At 39.2% G+C, this 17,829-nt stretch overlaps 1 protein-coding gene across 2 annotated transcripts; it reads left to right on the forward strand.

The window, feature by feature from the left end:
* Positions 1-1,848: 1,848 nt before the first annotated feature.
* Positions 1,849-17,340, forward strand: BUB3 (BUB3 mitotic checkpoint protein). 2 transcript variants are annotated; one of them, XM_081193134.1, is made up of 8 exons: positions 1,849-2,001; positions 5,117-5,311; positions 6,671-6,740; positions 8,735-8,886; positions 12,166-12,324; positions 13,636-13,813; positions 14,194-14,414; positions 17,097-17,340. In XM_081193134.1, the coding sequence occupies exons 2-7, from the start codon at positions 5,117-5,119 to the stop codon at positions 14,412-14,414; spliced, it is 975 nt and encodes a 324-aa protein (XP_081049260.1). In that variant the 5' UTR covers positions 1,849-2,001; the 3' UTR covers positions 17,097-17,340. The 2 variants fall into 2 exon arrangements, with proteins under 2 accessions (XP_081049260.1, XP_081049259.1); XM_081193133.1 differs by having other exon boundaries at positions 14,194-14,410.
* Positions 17,341-17,829: the final 489 nt, after the last annotated feature.

A 17,829-nucleotide genomic window follows, 5' to 3' on the forward strand; every position in this document is an offset into this window, starting at 1 on the left:
TGGATGCATTTGGTGTTTCCATGCAATCCTTATCCTCGCATTGCAAATCGTATTGCTAATCAATCCTGTGCATTATTGCAAACCTTGGAACTGGTCCAACACACCAGGAGGTATTTAAAAAGTGTTTTGTAGGCCAGTGGCGATACAGCGAAGAGGCAGAGGCAGTTTGGCTCTTCTATGGAAGCGTGTTCAGCCACCGCAGGATAGTAGAGGAAACTCTGGCCGAGCTTAAGTCAACGACATAGCGGCCCCCAGGAGTTAGTATTGCACAGATCTCGTTGTTTCCATCACTTTTTAAAGGGTTGCAATCCTATACCCACTGACCTGGGAGTAAGCGCCATTGAATTTAGTGAGGCTTATTTCTAAAGCCAGCCTGCATTGAACTGTGGTGTGTGTTAACCTGAAATCCTTCTGTGAACGGTTGATGGAATTAATCTGCTTTAATTGCAAGCATGACTACACATAAGGATTTAGCAGGTTAAAAAGGAGGGAAACAATGAGATCTATACATTGCAATCTGCTTTAGCTGCGAGGTAGACTGATTAACCTTGGGCCGTCAAGTATCTCCCCAGCATCTTCTTTCTCCATCCGGGAACTATCCCCAACTTGCTGCTTCTGGTCGATTCAACCGCGAGGCATCAATGGCAGGGCTATTACAACAATATTTTTTTCATGATCATCGCTCTCGCTATTAAGAGCATGCGCGTTTAATTTCCATCTGATACCGCTTGGACTTTCCTTTCAGAGGCGAATTGTCCTTTGTCCTGAACACAGGATTATGCAAATATGTCAGGATCCAAGAACTCAAGGTATTAGGAAGGGATTTCGAAAGCTGCCTCAAAGCGAGAGGCATTGAACAGCAGGAAAGCCTAGCAAGAAGAGTCAAGTGCTCGTATTCTGAATTCATGTGGTATACATGTGTCTTACTTGGCTTTAGATATGAAATTCTAATATTTTAGCTGATATTTATATACACATACTGTTCCAGCAATAGTTCGGTAGGAATCCTTTCTATCTATATAATCATGATAGTTACACATGGACAAAAGTGTGTGTGTATGATGCATGCACGTCTAAATGTTGAAATCCAGAGTATAAGGAAACGCGATGTAAATAATCAAGAAGTGGGAATGAAAAAAATTTAAAAGCCTCGGGTTCCCCTTTCCCCCCAGTTTTCTCACGTGTACACATTTAAAGCCAAAGCTGCAAAACTTTTTAATTTGGAGTCGAACTGAAAACAACCTATATATAAAAATCCCGTGCAGAGAAATTTTGGCACTCTGCTGGATGCAGGTTTTGCAGCGGTGTGTTTTCTGCTACACAACTGCTATGGAGTCGTGGACGGGGCTGCCGCATACAGGGATGACGCGGGTGTGTACACGGGAAGATCAAACCAGGGGGCTTATGGAGGAAGCGAGAGATCTACGGAGCACTGGCCTATATGAGAGTTGCTGTGCTCGTAGGACCACGACCCAGATCCAAAGCGCTCTTATTTGGAGCCATCTCCCTATCAAGGCGACAAAGGACCTGCTTTCTGCCCAAACAGGTGCGGCTTGAGCAGCCGCTTCCATTCATTCTCCAGCCTCAAGAGCCGTGTTCACAATTGGCTCTAGCGCCAAAGGCCTCCCCGTGGCGATAGGAGCGCAAGGGTTTGCCCCGGAGAGGGGCACGTAAGAAAGAAGGAAGACTCAAAGAAGCAGATGGGGCTTCTGTAGGCAGAGATGGGGGGGGCAGCAGCGGAAGGGTAACTTGGGGCCCGTTGCATGCTGGGCGTTGTAGTCGACGCTACAAAACGCTGCCTCGCGGAGCATGCCGGGCGTGCGTACGTCCGTACGCGAGCCGTTCAGTCATTTTAAACTAACCAATCGCCGGCCGAGGCGGTCGCCGGAGCTGGGGCTGTTGGGAGTTGGCTCGGTATTCGAGGCGCGCGCGTGTGGCGAGAGGAGGAAGACGGTTGGTTGCGTGTGAGAGAGAGGCCTCGTCGGAAAACTGGAGGACAAGGTAATAGGGGCGCCCCTGTTGTTGTTGTTGTCGTTCCCCACCCCCGCCCGCCTTGGGACGAAGAGCCCTCGCGCGGCCTGGGGGGACTCCCTCTCGGCCATTGCCTCTCCAAACCCTCGGAGGGAAGTGAAACTGCGGGTCCTCCTTTCAGGCCACGCCCATTACACCCCCCGCCTATTCCCGCGCGCCCTTGCTGCCTTCTTCCCTTTCTGAGAAATTGGGGTGGGGGAGGGGGGTGTAGGCATCTCATAAGGAATAACATAGGGTTAAGGAATAATAAGCAGGGGGCATCCTAAGAAGAATCCTCCCCCTCCCCCAATACTCGAGGTTCCTTCGTCGCTTCTGGGGTCAAACATTTAATAACAATGGGGTAAGGTTTTGTGCTGTAAATACCGAGGCTCGTTGAAATGATAAGTTAAAAGACAATACCAGAGCTTTGCTGGATCAGGCCAGTGGTCAGTCTTGTAGGAAGCAGGATTCTAAGATAACAAGATGCCATTGCAAGCAGTAGCACTCTGCATAGCTGTCAACGTTTTCCCCTTTTTAAGGGAAATTCCCTTATTCCGAATAGGATTCCTCGCAAGAAAAGGGAAAACTTGACAGCTATGGCCCTCTGTGACTCTTGCTCCCTAGCAACTGGTACCTAGGCTCTCAGCTGGTGGGTCTGATATGGCTACCATGACTATGAGGGACATATTCTCCAGGAATTTGTGTAATCCCATGATCATGGAACTTTGATAGGGGAAAACAAGCAGTGGTTTAACCTCCTTTTCTGTGAGAGGGGAATTCTCACATCCATGGTGTACATTTTAAGAGATGCAGTTGGAACCACCACAAGGGTATTGGATACATTGTATAATATGGAATCAGTTATACTAGCACATTGATTTCTCCATATGCTGTTATTTGATTATTATTCATTTCATTTCTATGCCGCTTTATATTTTTAAGAAAAATCTCAAAGCGGTTTACAACATATTAAAACATCAATAAAACAATCCAGAATCAAACATTTCTGAAGAAAGTCCAATATAAAGTATACAGTCAAAGCAACATAATCATCAGAAGACTAAAATATTATCTGAAAGATTTCAGAATAAAACATTACAAAGGAGGTCAGCTGCAGAATACATATTTAACACAAAGTTAACAAAAAAAATCATTGATAAGTGAAGTCAAATATAAAACGCACATTTAAAACAGCATAATTAATAAGAGAATAAAATATTATCATAAGCATGATATGGCTGTTTGGCAGGCACAGAAAGATGGGGCAAAAGAATCAATAATTAGGGTTTGTTGTCAGGCATAGCGATGTCCCTCTGGTCTCACCAGGAGCCTCTTTGATAGGGCTGGGTGAGTCTGGGCCCCGCTCCCTAGGCCAGGTGCAAATGGCCTTGCAGGGAACGGCCTTCACGACTCATAGCTGGGCACTGATGTTCTCAGAGCCAAAATAGCCTGTGCATAAGCAATGCACAAGAGCAGAACTTGCTAATTCTGCTTCTCCCACCTTTCTTTTGGGGCCACATTTCTACTGTTATGGGGGTATTTCTTTTCTCCTCCCCCCTCCAAATAAGATGTTACATTACAGGCTGCTCAGTAATTTGCCAGATATTCGACTTCCGAAACGTTCAAAAACCAAAGCGCGGCTTCTGATTGGCTGAAGGAAGCTCCTGCAGCCAATCGGAAGCTGCAGAAGCCCCGTTGGACATTCGGCTTCCAAATGAACGTTTGAAAACTGGAACACTCACTTCCGGTTTTCAATCATTCAGGAGCCAGAATGTTTGACTCCCAAGGCGTTCGGGAGCCGAGGTATGACTGTACTTGTAAGTAAGTAAGTAGATTTTTATTTATACCCCGCCCTCCCTGGCCAAGATCGGGATCAGGGCTGCTAACATCAAATATCAAATACATTAAAACACAATCAGACAATTGATTAAAATACAGCTTAAAAATTAGAATCAGGATGAAATTAAATGACTGCCCACAAATTACAACTATAGGGGTTGGAAACCTCAAGTATTCATCAAGTATTCATCAGGGCCAGTTATCCGTGTTGGTCCCACATGAGCCAATAAAAGGGCCAAAGAGGTAGCTTACAGGGTCCCATAGAGGGGGGTCAAACTGTGCCCGGACCGAAGGCCAGGCGGAACAGCTCTGTCTTGCAGGGCCTGTGGAAAGATGTCAAGTCCCGCAGGGTCCTGGTCTCCTGCGATAGAGCGTTCCACCAGGCTGGGGCCAAAGCCGAAAAGGTCTTGGCCCTGGTTAAGGCCAGTTTAGCCTCAAGGCCCGGGACCTCCAAGATACTATTATTTTCAGACCGTAAGGTCCTCCATGGGGCATACCAGGAGAGGCGGTCCTGTAAGTACGAGGGTCCTAGGCCGTATAGGGCTTTAAAGGTTAAAACCAGCACCTTAAACCTGACCCTGTACTCCACTGGGAGCCAGTGCAGCTGGTATAGCACTGGATGAATGTGGTCCCATGGCAAGGACTCCATAAGGAGCCTCACATTCTGCACCCACTGGAGTTTCTGGGTCAGCTTCAAGGGCAGCCCCGCGTAGAGCGTGTTACAATAATCGAGCCTAGAGGTGACGTCACCTGGATCACTGTGGCTAGATCAGGGCAAGAAAGGTAAGGGACCAGCTGCTTAGCATGGCGAAGGTGGAAAAATGCCACCTTTGCTGTAGCTGCAGCCTGCACCTCCATAGAGAGGGAGGCGTCAAAGGTTACACCCAAACTCCTGACGGAAGGCGCTGGCACTAATTGAGCCCCTGCAAGAGATGTGAGTTGGCCCACCAACCCCATGTTGTCCTGACCCTGCCAGAGGACCTCTATCTTTGAAGGATTTAACTTCAATTGGTTTTCACGCAGCCATCTAGCCACAGCTTCCAAACATCTGTTCAGTGTGTCCAGGGCCGAGTCAGGGGCTGTTTATCAACAGATAAAGCTGGGTGTCATCAGCATATTGTATATTGACAACAGAGTTCTGGACCAGATGTGCCAGTGGCCCATCCAGCAGGCTTTTCTTGTTGTTGTAATTTCTCTTTAAAATCTACCAATGATATTATAGAAAAAAATAATAATTTATACATAACTTTTGTATTATCTTATTCAGATGACTGGGTCAAATGAATTTAAGTTGAACCAACCACCGGAAGATGGAATCTCATCAGTGAAATTTAGTCCTAACACATCTCAGTTTCTGCTTGTTTCATCTTGGGACACTTCTGTTCGATTGTATGATGTTCCTGCCAACACCATGAGACTCAAGTATCAACATACAGGAGCTGTACTTGACTGTGCTTTTTATGTAAGTCTTTTTTACTACTTTGTGTTTTACTATTGAAGTTATAAGAAGGGGATACAAGGTGTAACTGATTTAATTAGTAGGTTACTGAAGTCTTTAGGCTGGATTCCAAAGTGCCATGCACAGTGTTTTGCACGGACAGGGTTTTCAGCTCCTCCCATCTGACAAGAAACTACCTCTTGAAGACTGGGAGGCCCTCTGGAGCAACCCACCACCCTTTCTGTGCTCAGAAACACTTTGGAATTGCACATGGGCTTCTCTAGCCTGGCCTTTTATTAATGATTGAGCTTTAAGTTAAGTATGCCTTAAGTTAAGTAAGTTAAGCTTGTGTTGATGCTTGTGTGGGCCTGATGTTTTGTTGTAATGGGGAATGAAAAAAAGAATGCTAAAGATAGTCTTGCTCTCCAGCAACCAGTGAAAACATTTAAAAATAGAGGTTATCTTTATCATTTTTTTAAAGGTACCCTTACTGAGGTTTTTAGTAATAAGCCAGTGCAGCAGGTTAATATTTAATTTTAATTGGTTAAGACAGATGGCTGAACAGAATTGTTCAATTGATTGACAGCTCTGTTTTTAAAACTACGTGTTTTGATTATAAGCCTGTATGGAAAATTGGGAAACCAGTAAAATTGTGTTGTATCAGTGGTCTTCTGCTCATGCATTACTTCTGCTTTGTCCTCCACTTTGTAGCTCCCTGAATATCTCCAATATCATCTTTGGAGGGTCTGCCAATCTACTGGAAGAGAATGTGGTGGTAGCGATAATATGCAAAAATGGGGCATTTTGTTCCATGAGCTGAAGTCCGCTGCACAATTGGGTGGACATCACTGGATGTCATCCACTGTCTTTTGATCTTTTTGTTGCCTAGTCAAGTACACTATTTCATTCCTATATAATAGTTATGCTGCAGGATTTTATCAACATTAATTATTTTGGAAGCAATATCACATTAGCGTTGTAAAACACATTTAATAACAGAATTTATTTTCTAATCTTCGGTTTCATAATTTTGTGCGTAGCTTTTGCCCCAGTGAAGGAGCTGAAGCCCCTTGCACAGGGGTGGGGTTCAAATTCTTCCCACAGTTATAGTAACCATTGTGGGTGACCTTTGGCGGTAGTGCTACTGTTGTCATTCAGTCGCCCTGTACTCTTGTGGAAATAAAATGGGTATGTAGGCAGTAGGAGAGCAGCGCCATCCCAAATTCTTATATGTATGCCTTTGAAAGGGTCATGGTTTGTTGATCCCTTGCTGACAGTGTTGGATAAGACTTTTTAAAGCAAAAATAATGCCTTTATCAAATATTTGTTGGTTCCTTTGAGTACAGATGTAGAACATAAGTGAACAACTTTCTTCTCTTGAAGGACCCTACACATGCCTGGAGTGGAGGATTGGATCGGCAGTTAAAAATGCATGACTTGAACACTGATCAAGGTAAGCTAATTGATAGGTATAGTAGAATCTGCAGAAGTAGGAGAAAATAGATTGTTTCAACAGTAGATTAATTCACTGAAAATAGTGTCGTGAAATAGAAAAGTATTATGACTGGAATTCTTACAGTATAAATACAGACAGCATTAAAGTGCAAATTAAATGTGTTTCTTTTCTGTACAGTTCATATTTACTATGTCATTTGGTTTTATGTCTGCACTTTTTGTAACTTCCATTTATTTCTGTATAGTGTTGCTCTTGATTTTATTTAGTGCATTTAAAGCTTTATTAGTCAATGCAGATTTTTAGGCTAAGGAAAGAGTTAGTATTCCATGATAAGAACCTTGTGGTGTTTTGTCTTTAACTGAGTATTTAAAAATATTTGCAGGGTGGTACATTTTTATTTAAAAACAATCTTTTTGTTTTATTTACAGTTCTAGTCTTGAGTGTTGAGAAAGCGAAACTGTCAATATTGCTTGTATGACCTAGTTCTATGCAGTACTTTTTCTATCCTTGATAGTTTCATTTGTTCTTTTCCCTTTAGAAATGTATTTATGGGCTATTTAACAGCTCCAACTTTGTTTTTATAGTCATTTAGACTTGCCTGAGATTTTGGCAGAAGGGCATTATTCCGCATACATGTGCATATGAACTATGAGTTCATAGAGTAACGTGTGGGGCTTGAATTGATTTAAGAGACAATGGGGAAAATACTGTAAACGGATAGCTCAGTCGGTAGAGCTGTGAGACGTTTAATCTCAGGGTCATGGGTTTGAGCCCCATGTTGGGCAAAAGATTCCTGCATTGCAGGGGGTTGGACTAGATCAGTGTTTCCCAACCTTGGGCCTCCAGCTGTTTTTGGACTACAACTCCCATCATCCCTAGCTAGCAAGACCAGTGGTCAGGGATGATGGGAATTGTAGTTCAAAAGGCTGGGAAACACTGGACTAGATGATCCTTGTGGTCCCATCCAACTCTACAATTCTATGATTCTAAATATGAAATCCTTAAACTGTGATTATATATATTTTTGGGGGTAGTAGAGAAATCTGGGGGGACATCTGTTGAGTGAGATTTTAAGGTGTGAGTATGATTGCACGTTCTGACTTGATAAGAGGACATTTAACATCCACTCCCTTTACAAATACCCTACAATATTGATAAATAGTCATTGTAGTTGATGCAGGGATAATAGGATCAGACACCTAGCTGTTTGGAAGCAGAGTAACTGAATGTCAGGAAAGCTGCTTTTCATCATTGTAGAGGATGAAATTAGATGCTGTGACATTGTAAATGGATAAGATGTTTCCAGGCAATGGTTGCTTGATGTCTTGAAAGATACTGGAGAATTGGGTTTGGAGGAGAAAGCTATTTAGAATAAATTCTAGAGGATTAAAAAAAAGTACTGATTTATTTTCTAAGTTGGAGAAAGAATCTGAAGTATTACAGGATTAGTATTCAGCATCACTTTAAAAGCTTCTAAAACAGTTTAATACTACAGGATACAGTGCTAAAATGGATGATGCTGTGGAATAAAGGTTTATTGACAGTTTTGCTGAAAGTGCCTAATTACTCACAAGTGGCAAAGGCATGAACTAATGTGGTCATGCTACATTCACCTACTATTAGATCTTTCAAACACACCATTCATGACTAGGATTTTCAGAGGACCCCAACAGAGTTAGGTGCACAAATCTCTTTTGTTCATTTGAAAATCTCTGCATGGGTACCAACACCCCCCCTAAGCTTCTTTGAAATACTGAGTTGATATCTATTAGTCTACATTTAACACTTCAGAAGTGTCTGTCTATTGAGAAGATTAGAGGATCAAGCGTCCTTTGAAAGATGTCCCAGCATGCACATACATTAGTGAATGGTATATCAGACCCTGTTAACTCTGTATGAATATTGTTTTGTCCTTTTTATTAAATTTGATTATCAAAAATATAGTGCAACTATGTGTTCACATTATTACTAATCTTTTTTTAAAAAAACAGACAATCTTGTTGGCACCCATGATGCTCCTATCCGATGTGTTGAATATTGTCCAGAGGTCAATGTAATGGTAACAGGAAGTTGGGATCAAACAGTCAAGTTATGGGATCCGAGAACACCTTGTAATGCGGGAACATTTTCTCAGCCTGAAAAGGTTTGTATTTAAGCAATTTACAATACAATACTTTGCATGCCTACTCAGAAGTAAGCACTGTTAAGTTCAATGGGGCTCTTTTTCTAGTAGACTTGCATTTTTTATGTGGTTAAGGAATACATTTGAGCAATTAAAGTATTAATATCTTTCAGATCAGTTCATTGTTTGCATTAAAAATTTATAAACACTATTAATGAGGGTAAAATTACAGACTTAAGTGAGTTTTTGCATGATTAACAAGTACTACTTAAATACCAGAAAAATACAAAGTTAACTCTGTAGTTATTCTCAGTAATTAATGCAAGCTTAGCTACACCAGGAAAATATAATGACACTCTTCAGACATAACACAAAACCATGGTTTGTTGTTAAGGGCTTGAGCCCCACAAACCTTAGACTTGTGTGCTCCTCCCACAAAGGGACAAGGTTTAAAGCTTTAGTCTTCTTTTGTTTCTAAACTGCTTTTCCCCATTGCTCAATCTTTAGTAAACTGGTTTTTAGAAACCATTGTTAATTAACAAACCAGGATAAGACTTGGATACAATAGGGAGATCCTTTTGCTGAAGGTATATTCCAGAAACCCAGCTGGTAGTATTGCCTATGTTATATTGTGGTGTCAATACACTAATATAGGAAGGGCTTTGTTGGTGTATCCATTTATGCCAATGTAAACAGGAAATTTTGATTGTTGCAGCTTAATTTCTTTCAGCTTCTTATTCAGGGTCCATGAGTAAGGTCCTAGCAGCTGATTTGCAGCCTGCTGTAACTTTGGCTTACAAATACTGTAAACAAAGTGATGGGATAAAGTTACGGCCAACAATAAACCTTGAGTTATGCATTTAAGAGTAACTTGAACGGTGTAACTTTTATTTTAACATGTTAGTGCAGCCTTATGGTATGAATAGCTGCATGTTTTGATAAATGGATGAGATGAGGCTTTAACTTCTTCAGCTCACTAAACAGCAGTTGCATTAACAGTATTTAAATTTTTATTTATGATCTCTCGCCAGTCTTCATTTTCATAGGCAGATACATGCAAATAGTTTTTGTCACTACTTCAGATACTTTCTAATCACAATGGTGAGCTGTCAGTCTAGACCACATCATGTCTAAATAGCCCAGTAATGTGGGCACTACATAATCTGAATCTATTGGCGAGATCTTTGATCAGGATAAAAATGTTGTTTTTTACTTGTGATTTATGGTTGCATGTAGCATGTAGAAAACTGTGATGAATTGCTCGCAGAATGCCATATAATAGACAGTCACACTGAATCAAACTTCTTATTGGTATAGCAAGGTTCATTATGTCACTTTTTTAAATAGTATCTCTGATAAATGTGTATACCTAGCCTATTTCATGATATTGGTTTCATTTGATTTATGGCTATGGGGTGCTGTAAAGAATACTTCACAGGTATGACACCAGTCTGTAAAGAAGATTTAAGGTAGTTAAAACTCCTGATGCAGTTTTTCCTGTATATATTTTTCTATAACATTGCTTTTGTGTTATCACATTTTATACTGTATGCATTCTTGTATAGTAATTTGCTTTGTGTCACTGTTGTTTGAGCCATTGACAATTCATCATCAATAATAATAATAATAATAATAATAATAATAATAATAATAATAATAAATAAATAAAGTAATTCATTAAATTTATATACCGCCCTATACCCAGAGCTCTCAGGGCAGTTCACAGAACAAAATCAAAATATAAAACCACAAAATATATAATCAAAATAAAAACAACCCAACCCACATTTTAAAAGGACATAGGATGTCAATCAAATCAACCAAAGGCCTGGTTAAAAAGGAATGTTTTTGCTTGGCGCCTAAAAGTGTATAATGAAGGTGTCAGGCGAGTTTCCCTGGGGAGAACATTCCACAGACAGGGAGCCACTGCAGAGAATGCTCATTCTTGTGTTGCCACCCTCTGGACCTCTAGGAGAAGGCACATGAAGAAAGGCCTCAGAAGATGATCTCAGGGTCTGGGTAGGTTCATATGGAAAGAGGCGGTCCTTGAGGTATTGCAGTCCTGAGCCGTTTAAGGTTAAAACCAGCACTTTGAATTGGGCCTGGGCCTGGAAACTAATCGGTAGCCCGTGCATTCTGTTTACATTCTGTTAGTCCTAGTATAAATGAAGGATCTGTAATTAGATACCAGATCTACCACATGTTAAGCATATGGAATGAAAGCATGTATAGTATGTATCTTTTTAGAAAGGTAAAGTTGAAATATCTAATATGTAACTAGTAGCTGTTACTTGAAAGAGTTTTACCTGATAACAGATTCATTGCTTAGTTAAACAACTTTTGTTTTTAGTTTAAACTGATTTAAGCAACATTTTCTTGTTTATCACAACCATTAAATTTTTTTTAGTGGTTAGTTATGCATGCTGAAATGGCAAGAGTAAATAATGAGTTGAGTGTTCAGTGTAATATATTTTTTGATGTTCCTGCCAGCAAATTTTTCTCTCTGTGTGTAATTGACAGGTAGGTTATTGTTTTCTGAAACAATAGACAAACTTTCTTTAAAATTATTTATGTAATCATGACACAGATGTAATGATGCTTGATCTGTTAACCATGGATAAGAGATTGAGAGCAATCTGTGAGCTTGAGCACTATCTCACCTTACTTCTTGCAGATGGATCTTCCCCTTCCCACCCCACATTTTATTTAAATAATTTAAAATTCACTTTTTGCTTTCAGAGCCTAAAAACATTACATAGGCACCTGGGTTTTTAAAAATTATTTGTGTGTATGTACTAACAATGGTTAGCTCCAAACCACAACTATGATTATAAATGTATATGCAATCCATAGTTTGTGCTAACTATAGTTCCTGAGGATTTGTGAAAGCTGGGGTTAGATGAATTGGCAAGGACATTGTTATAACTTAAAGGGTAGAATTAGCTTTTTAGGTTTGTAGGTTGGTTGGGAAAACAATGGTCTCCCTTTGAGGATGGAGAACTCTTAGCAGGAACAAGACAGATATAAGGAGGACAAACAAGAAAAATTGCATCTCTATAGCAAGGCTTAGTATGTAAAATTTTGGTATTCTAACATGGGTAATCTTGTATAGTCCATGTAGAATGCATTTTAGTGTTTCATGGAGAGTTAAGTCTGCTAGACTTCTACTTTTAAAAATCTTTTGTCATTGAACATGTTAATGGAACAGGTAATCTTTTCCTTCTACCTTTATGCTGCTAAAGTAGAAATCCTAGTACTGAATGTGGAAAATGTAATGCCACTTTATAACTTTTTTCCAAGGTGTATACATTGTCTGTGTCTGGTGATAGATTGATAGTGGGAACAGCTGGTCGGAGAGTTTTGGTGTGGGACTTGCGAAACATGGGCTATGTTCAACAAAGAAGAGAATCAAGTCTTAAATATCAGACACGTTGCATCAGAGCATTCCCTAACAAACAGGTATTTAAATTGTGCTTCATCATCATCATCATCATAATACAGTGGTACCTCGCAAGACGAAAAACGCGCAAGACGAAAGAGTTTTCCGTTTTTTGAGTCGTTCCGCAAGACGAATTTCCCTATGGGCTTGCTTCGCAAGACGAAACGTCTTGCGAGTTCTTGCAAGTTTGTTTCCTTTTTCTTAAAGCCGTTAATAGCCGCTAAGCCGCTAATAGCCATGCTTCGCAAGACGAAGAGACTCGCGGAACGGATTAATTTCGTCTTGCGAGGCACCACTGTAATAATAATTATTATTATTATTATTTATACCCCGCCCTGCCCAGCCAAGGCCGGGCTCAGAGTGGCTTGTCAAATGAAAGTTTGTAGAAAAATAGTCTCAATTATACCAGCTTTTGATATTTATGATTATCTTGACTCAAAAAGTTTATTTTGAATCTTGCTAATTTTATTGCTATCTCTAAAACAAATGATCTATTTGCTGTGCTTTCCTAAGGTTTTGAAGCTGTTAATGGAGTTGGAAACTAGAGGAACTTTAATATTGTATTTAATTCTAAAATTATCACAGAGCTCTGAATTATGCAGGAGCAGTAGACTGGCATAAATGCCATGCGCCAAGAAAATTAGTGTTCTGGGAAATACTGTTACAGGATTTAGATAAAAAACTATTTGCTTAGGAGTCATTTTCTGTGCTGGGCATGGCTCTTTCCTGGATCTATCAAAGCTACAAAGAGAATTAACAGAAGAACAAGAGTGTCTTTGTTTCTCTCATCATTCCCTTCTCTGGGGTTCAATGTAGTGTTTAGCCATTATTTTCTGCTCTTCTTGAGGTGGGAAAAATATAAAGGAAAAGCCTAACAGACTTTTATTGATGTCAGATAGCAAGATATACCTAGCAGATATAGAGTTGTCTTATGCAGAGGAGGCATTAAATGAAAGCGAATTTTGTTAGATGTTATTTATAATCAAAATGGTTCCTCCAATGAGGTCTCATTTGGAATCTGTTCTCACTTTCTAAAAGGCATTAGTGTGTGCCCTGTTTAGAGTTAATGTCAGAACTGGAATGCAACATTCTTTATCAGGACACAATGCTAAGAGAATAATCTATAATTCCCTTTGGAATCTTCTCAGACATTTTTACAAACCTTTAGGACTCAGAGTGCACCTGTGCCTCTCAGTAGTTAAATGTGACATGTGTACATAAGATGTACACATCTTATAAATGTTTCATCGACATAGAGCAGTTCATAAAGAAAAGACAAAACCCTATGCTCAGTCATCGAAATAAGTGAGGATTCTGTCTGTGTCCCATAGGGCTATGTGTTAAGCTCTATTGAAGGCCGTGTTGCAGTTGAGTATTTGGATCCAAGTTTGGAGGTACAGAAGAAGAAATATGCTTTCAAATGTCACAGATTGAAGGAGAATAATATTGAACATATTTATCCAGTCAATGCCATCTCTTTCCACAATGTCCATAACACTTTTGCTACAGGTAACATGAAACTTTATTTTTTTCTTATTAGTGCTGTTAGTTGATAATTCTTCAGTTATATTGACCAAGCAGTCATCTGAAAAGCTTCAGTTGTTCTGTGATTCTTTTAGAGAATTTGAGGTATCCTGTCTTTAGTTCTCAAATATATCATTAAAATATAAGCTGAAAAATACAGTTTCTACTTTGTAGCTGTTTTGCATACTTGTAAAACTGGGAAGATTGTTTGATGTGAAAATTTTCTGCAATAATTCAGAACCTATTTTATATCTTGTACCACGTGCTTCTCCCATTAAATAACTGAAATATCCTTGCACTTTCTAATTATATTTAATTGCACAGATATCAATAATGCTCGTTGGCTCTTTGCAATCTATTTTTAGGTGGTTCCGATGGCTTTGTCAATATTTGGGATCCATTCAATAAAAAGAGACTCTGTCAGTTCCACCGCTATCCTACAAGCATAGCATCTCTAGCCTTCAGTAATGATGAAACCACCCTTGCAATTGCATCATCATATATGTACGAATTGGATGACGTTGAACATCCTGAAGATGGTATCTATATTCGGCAAGTGACAGATGCCGAAACAAAACCCAAGTGAGTAAGTTTCACCTGTATTTGAGCTTTTTCTACCGTTTATTCCAGGATTTATTAATTTTCCTAAATTCATGAATAGCATTATTGATTCCTGGTAGATAGTGCAGCTTGACAGTAGGACTAGAGTTGATTTTATCTTGTTCTCCCCAAGCTTTCAATATCCGTAGGTTGATAGACGGCTGGTGGATAAAATTGTCTACTTGTTTTGTGGGAGAAGAATGTCAAACTCTCATTCTTCTTGAATAGGAGCTATTATATGAAGTCATGGCATTATTGCCAGCTCATTGCTTTAAAATTAAGTTGAAGAATTCAGGATAATACATATGAGAGAGTCTAATTATATTAGGATTTTTAAGATTTCGAACTATTGGCAATCTCTGCACATAGATCTGGGCTTCTCATCTACAATACACCAAAGCAGAGCTGCTATAGTGATGGTTTAAATTATAAGAAAATAATTTTGAAACGGTATGTATAACTCTTTAATGTCCAGAATTGTGCCACGTTTCCTGGTAAAGCAAATACTAGTTTTGGTTGTACAAAGCTAAAATGAATTTAGCCTAAACCTAAATACATTGCGATTTTCTTTCCCTTAGCACATTGGAGTTTATATCTTATATTCAGTTTTGCCACTTGAGTATATTACAGTGCTAAGAAAACACATATGCCTGCAGTGTTTGGAACCTCTGTGGGTATTAGCTGTTCCCACTAGCCCCACAGCTGCTTGCTGTCTCTCATTAGCGTATTTGCCTTCAGGAAGGTGGGGAGCAGCAGATATGAGCATGTTTGCCTGTAGGGAAAAATAATTGCAAAAAGGCCTTTATGCTGTAGTCTCCATAGGGATGGGTCAACTCCTACTCCTTGCTTGCTGGAACCCTATGATCTTCCAGTCAGACCTAGGTACACAAGAATGCACACATAGACTTAGAATTTAAGAACAGAGTGCTTCTGAGCCCATTCTGAACCTAGGAATTAATTTTTAGGGCCAAAACTGAACTGAGCTTAAAAGACATTTCACACAAAAGTCCAGTCAGAGTTAATATTTTTTTTTTTCATTTCAGCGCCCTTATTAAGGTGGGAAATGTTTTTGTTGCTAAACATTTAGGAGTCATAAATCCTTGCTGATCACTAGATCTACCAGTACCCCCTGATCTAATTTTTGCTCACCTCTGCTGTAGTATAGGTGTGTATAGGAGAGAAATACACACATTATCTCCCTCCATTCTTAGCTCTTTAAACTAGCTGCTTCTTTCTCTTGTTGTGTACATGCACTACTTCTGCTGTGGAAGAAGAGTGGCTCTAGTTGGTGGGAAAGCTCTGTGTGGCTTGAACTTCCTCCTGCAAGGAATTGGCAGCTTAGAGTTATTGTGGGCATTCTCACACTTGGCATTTGGTTGCTTATTAAGATGTGTTATCTGAAGAAGTGTTATTAAGATGTGTTATCTGAAGAAGTGTGCATGCACACGAAAGCTCATACCAAGAACTAACTTAGTTGGTCTTTAAGGTGCTACTGGAAGGAATTTTTTTATTTTGACAGTAGAACAGTTAGTAATGATATTTCCTTTATGTTTAACACAAGGAAATGCCACCAGACCTTTTGTAAATATTTGTTGCTGTGCTGCTTCTGGGAGTACTATAAGCACTCATGGTATTTCAAATTCTTAAGAGCCAGCACCACAGTTCTACTTTCCAGGCATAACCACAACTTAAAAGTATATTTTAGATTTTTATTCAATTTTCCCCAGCCTTGACTTTGCCATGCTATCATCTGTTACACTAATATGAATGCAACTTGCCAAAATCAGTATAGTGGGATTAAAAAAAAAAAAAAGATATTTGGAACTACTTCCCACATTACACCATGTTAATGGGAGTGCTCCTGCAGATTACTTGCATTAATGAGAATTATAGCATGGGAAGCAGTCTTCAGTCGATTGAGGGCCTGACCATATGACTTTGATTTCAGCTGTTTCTATCCTTGCGTTGTGTTTGCTAATTATAGGGATGCTTCGTTCTGCTTTCTGAGGAGGTTAATCTTCAATTAAACAATATTTCCTCTTGGCTGTCCATTATTTTCTGAAACAGATGGTTCATCATTTCCTGGGCTGTTAAACACAGCAAGGTTAAGGTTAGACTCCTGGGAATTAGTTAGTTTTGAATCTTATTACAGGATGTAGAAGCAAAACTAATAAGAATAGTACTTAATAACATTTTGTTGCAGCAAACAATTATTTATTAGCAAACAATTGATCCCAGAAGGGCAAATTGTTTGAGTCGGTAATGAGCTGAGACAAGGCAGAGCATATCTGTGTATTCGCAAAATAATTGTAACGTAATTGCAATGCATTTAGACAGGCATCTATTTGGACTTCTTTCTGCCTTTAAATGAATTTCTGAAACATTAATATGCTTTTCAGACATGTTGCTTATGCCAGTCTTCAACCAGACACTGAAGAATTCTTGTAGTGATCCATAGAAGTTAACTTGTGCCAAGTGATAGTGTCTCCTAAATTAGAGCTTTTCAGCTTCCAGTTGCAGACTTTTAATTGTTAGATTTGGAAAGGCAAAGAAATGACATGTATGATGTATGAAGGTTTATGTCAAGTTGGAACACTTTGTTGAAAATTTATTTGCAATGTTATGAAAATTCAGATAGTTCTCTGAGACATGCTTCTTTATTTTGCAGGTCTACTTAACTTCCGACACAATGCTTCAGTAATTTTCTCTTTCAAAGTACGTCCACTTGCTCGTTACAAGGCTAGCATAAAGCAAATTCTGGATTAAATGAAGATACATTTCCAATAATGCTTTCACAGAAAGTAGTGTTTTGTGTAATCATTCAGTATATTCTATCATTCTTTTGTTTTTAGCTTATTCATGAAACACTGTTTTCTTCTGTCTGAACAGTAATAAACTTTTCTGTTAGTTGATTCATTTGAAATACATTATTTTCTAGTTGAACTTTTGTACTTATTTAATAGTAGTTTAAATAGTTTAATAAATGAAATTTTCCAAAAAAAAATTAATGCTATTATAAGTCTTGGATTTATCAGTGGGAACATCTACTTTTTAATCTGTTTTCTTTTTGGGCATGGTAGGATAAACCACATATTCAGTTTTATGTTGAATAAGGGCTCTCTTAGGCTGGCCAAAGGCTTTGTTTGAAAAACCTTAGAAGCACACATTGTCTCCAGCGCTTGCAATTTACCTTTGCAAATTGTAATTTGTCTTCAGCATGGCTGGGAAGATGGCAAAAGTGGGAATTAAGATGTGTAGTGCACCATTAAAGAGTGATGTCAGCATTTCAGAAGTTCTTTCTCAGAAAAGAATAAACTGGTTTTAGACATTTGCCCCCATTCAGCAAGAGAACTGCTATGATGATTTATTGCATATTAATGTATTTATATTCTGCTACTCGG

The sequence above is a fragment of the Podarcis bocagei genome (assembly GCF_964188305.1).
Source record: "Podarcis bocagei genome assembly, chromosome: 4".
NCBI lineage: Eukaryota > Metazoa > Chordata > Lepidosauria > Squamata > Lacertidae > Podarcis > Podarcis bocagei.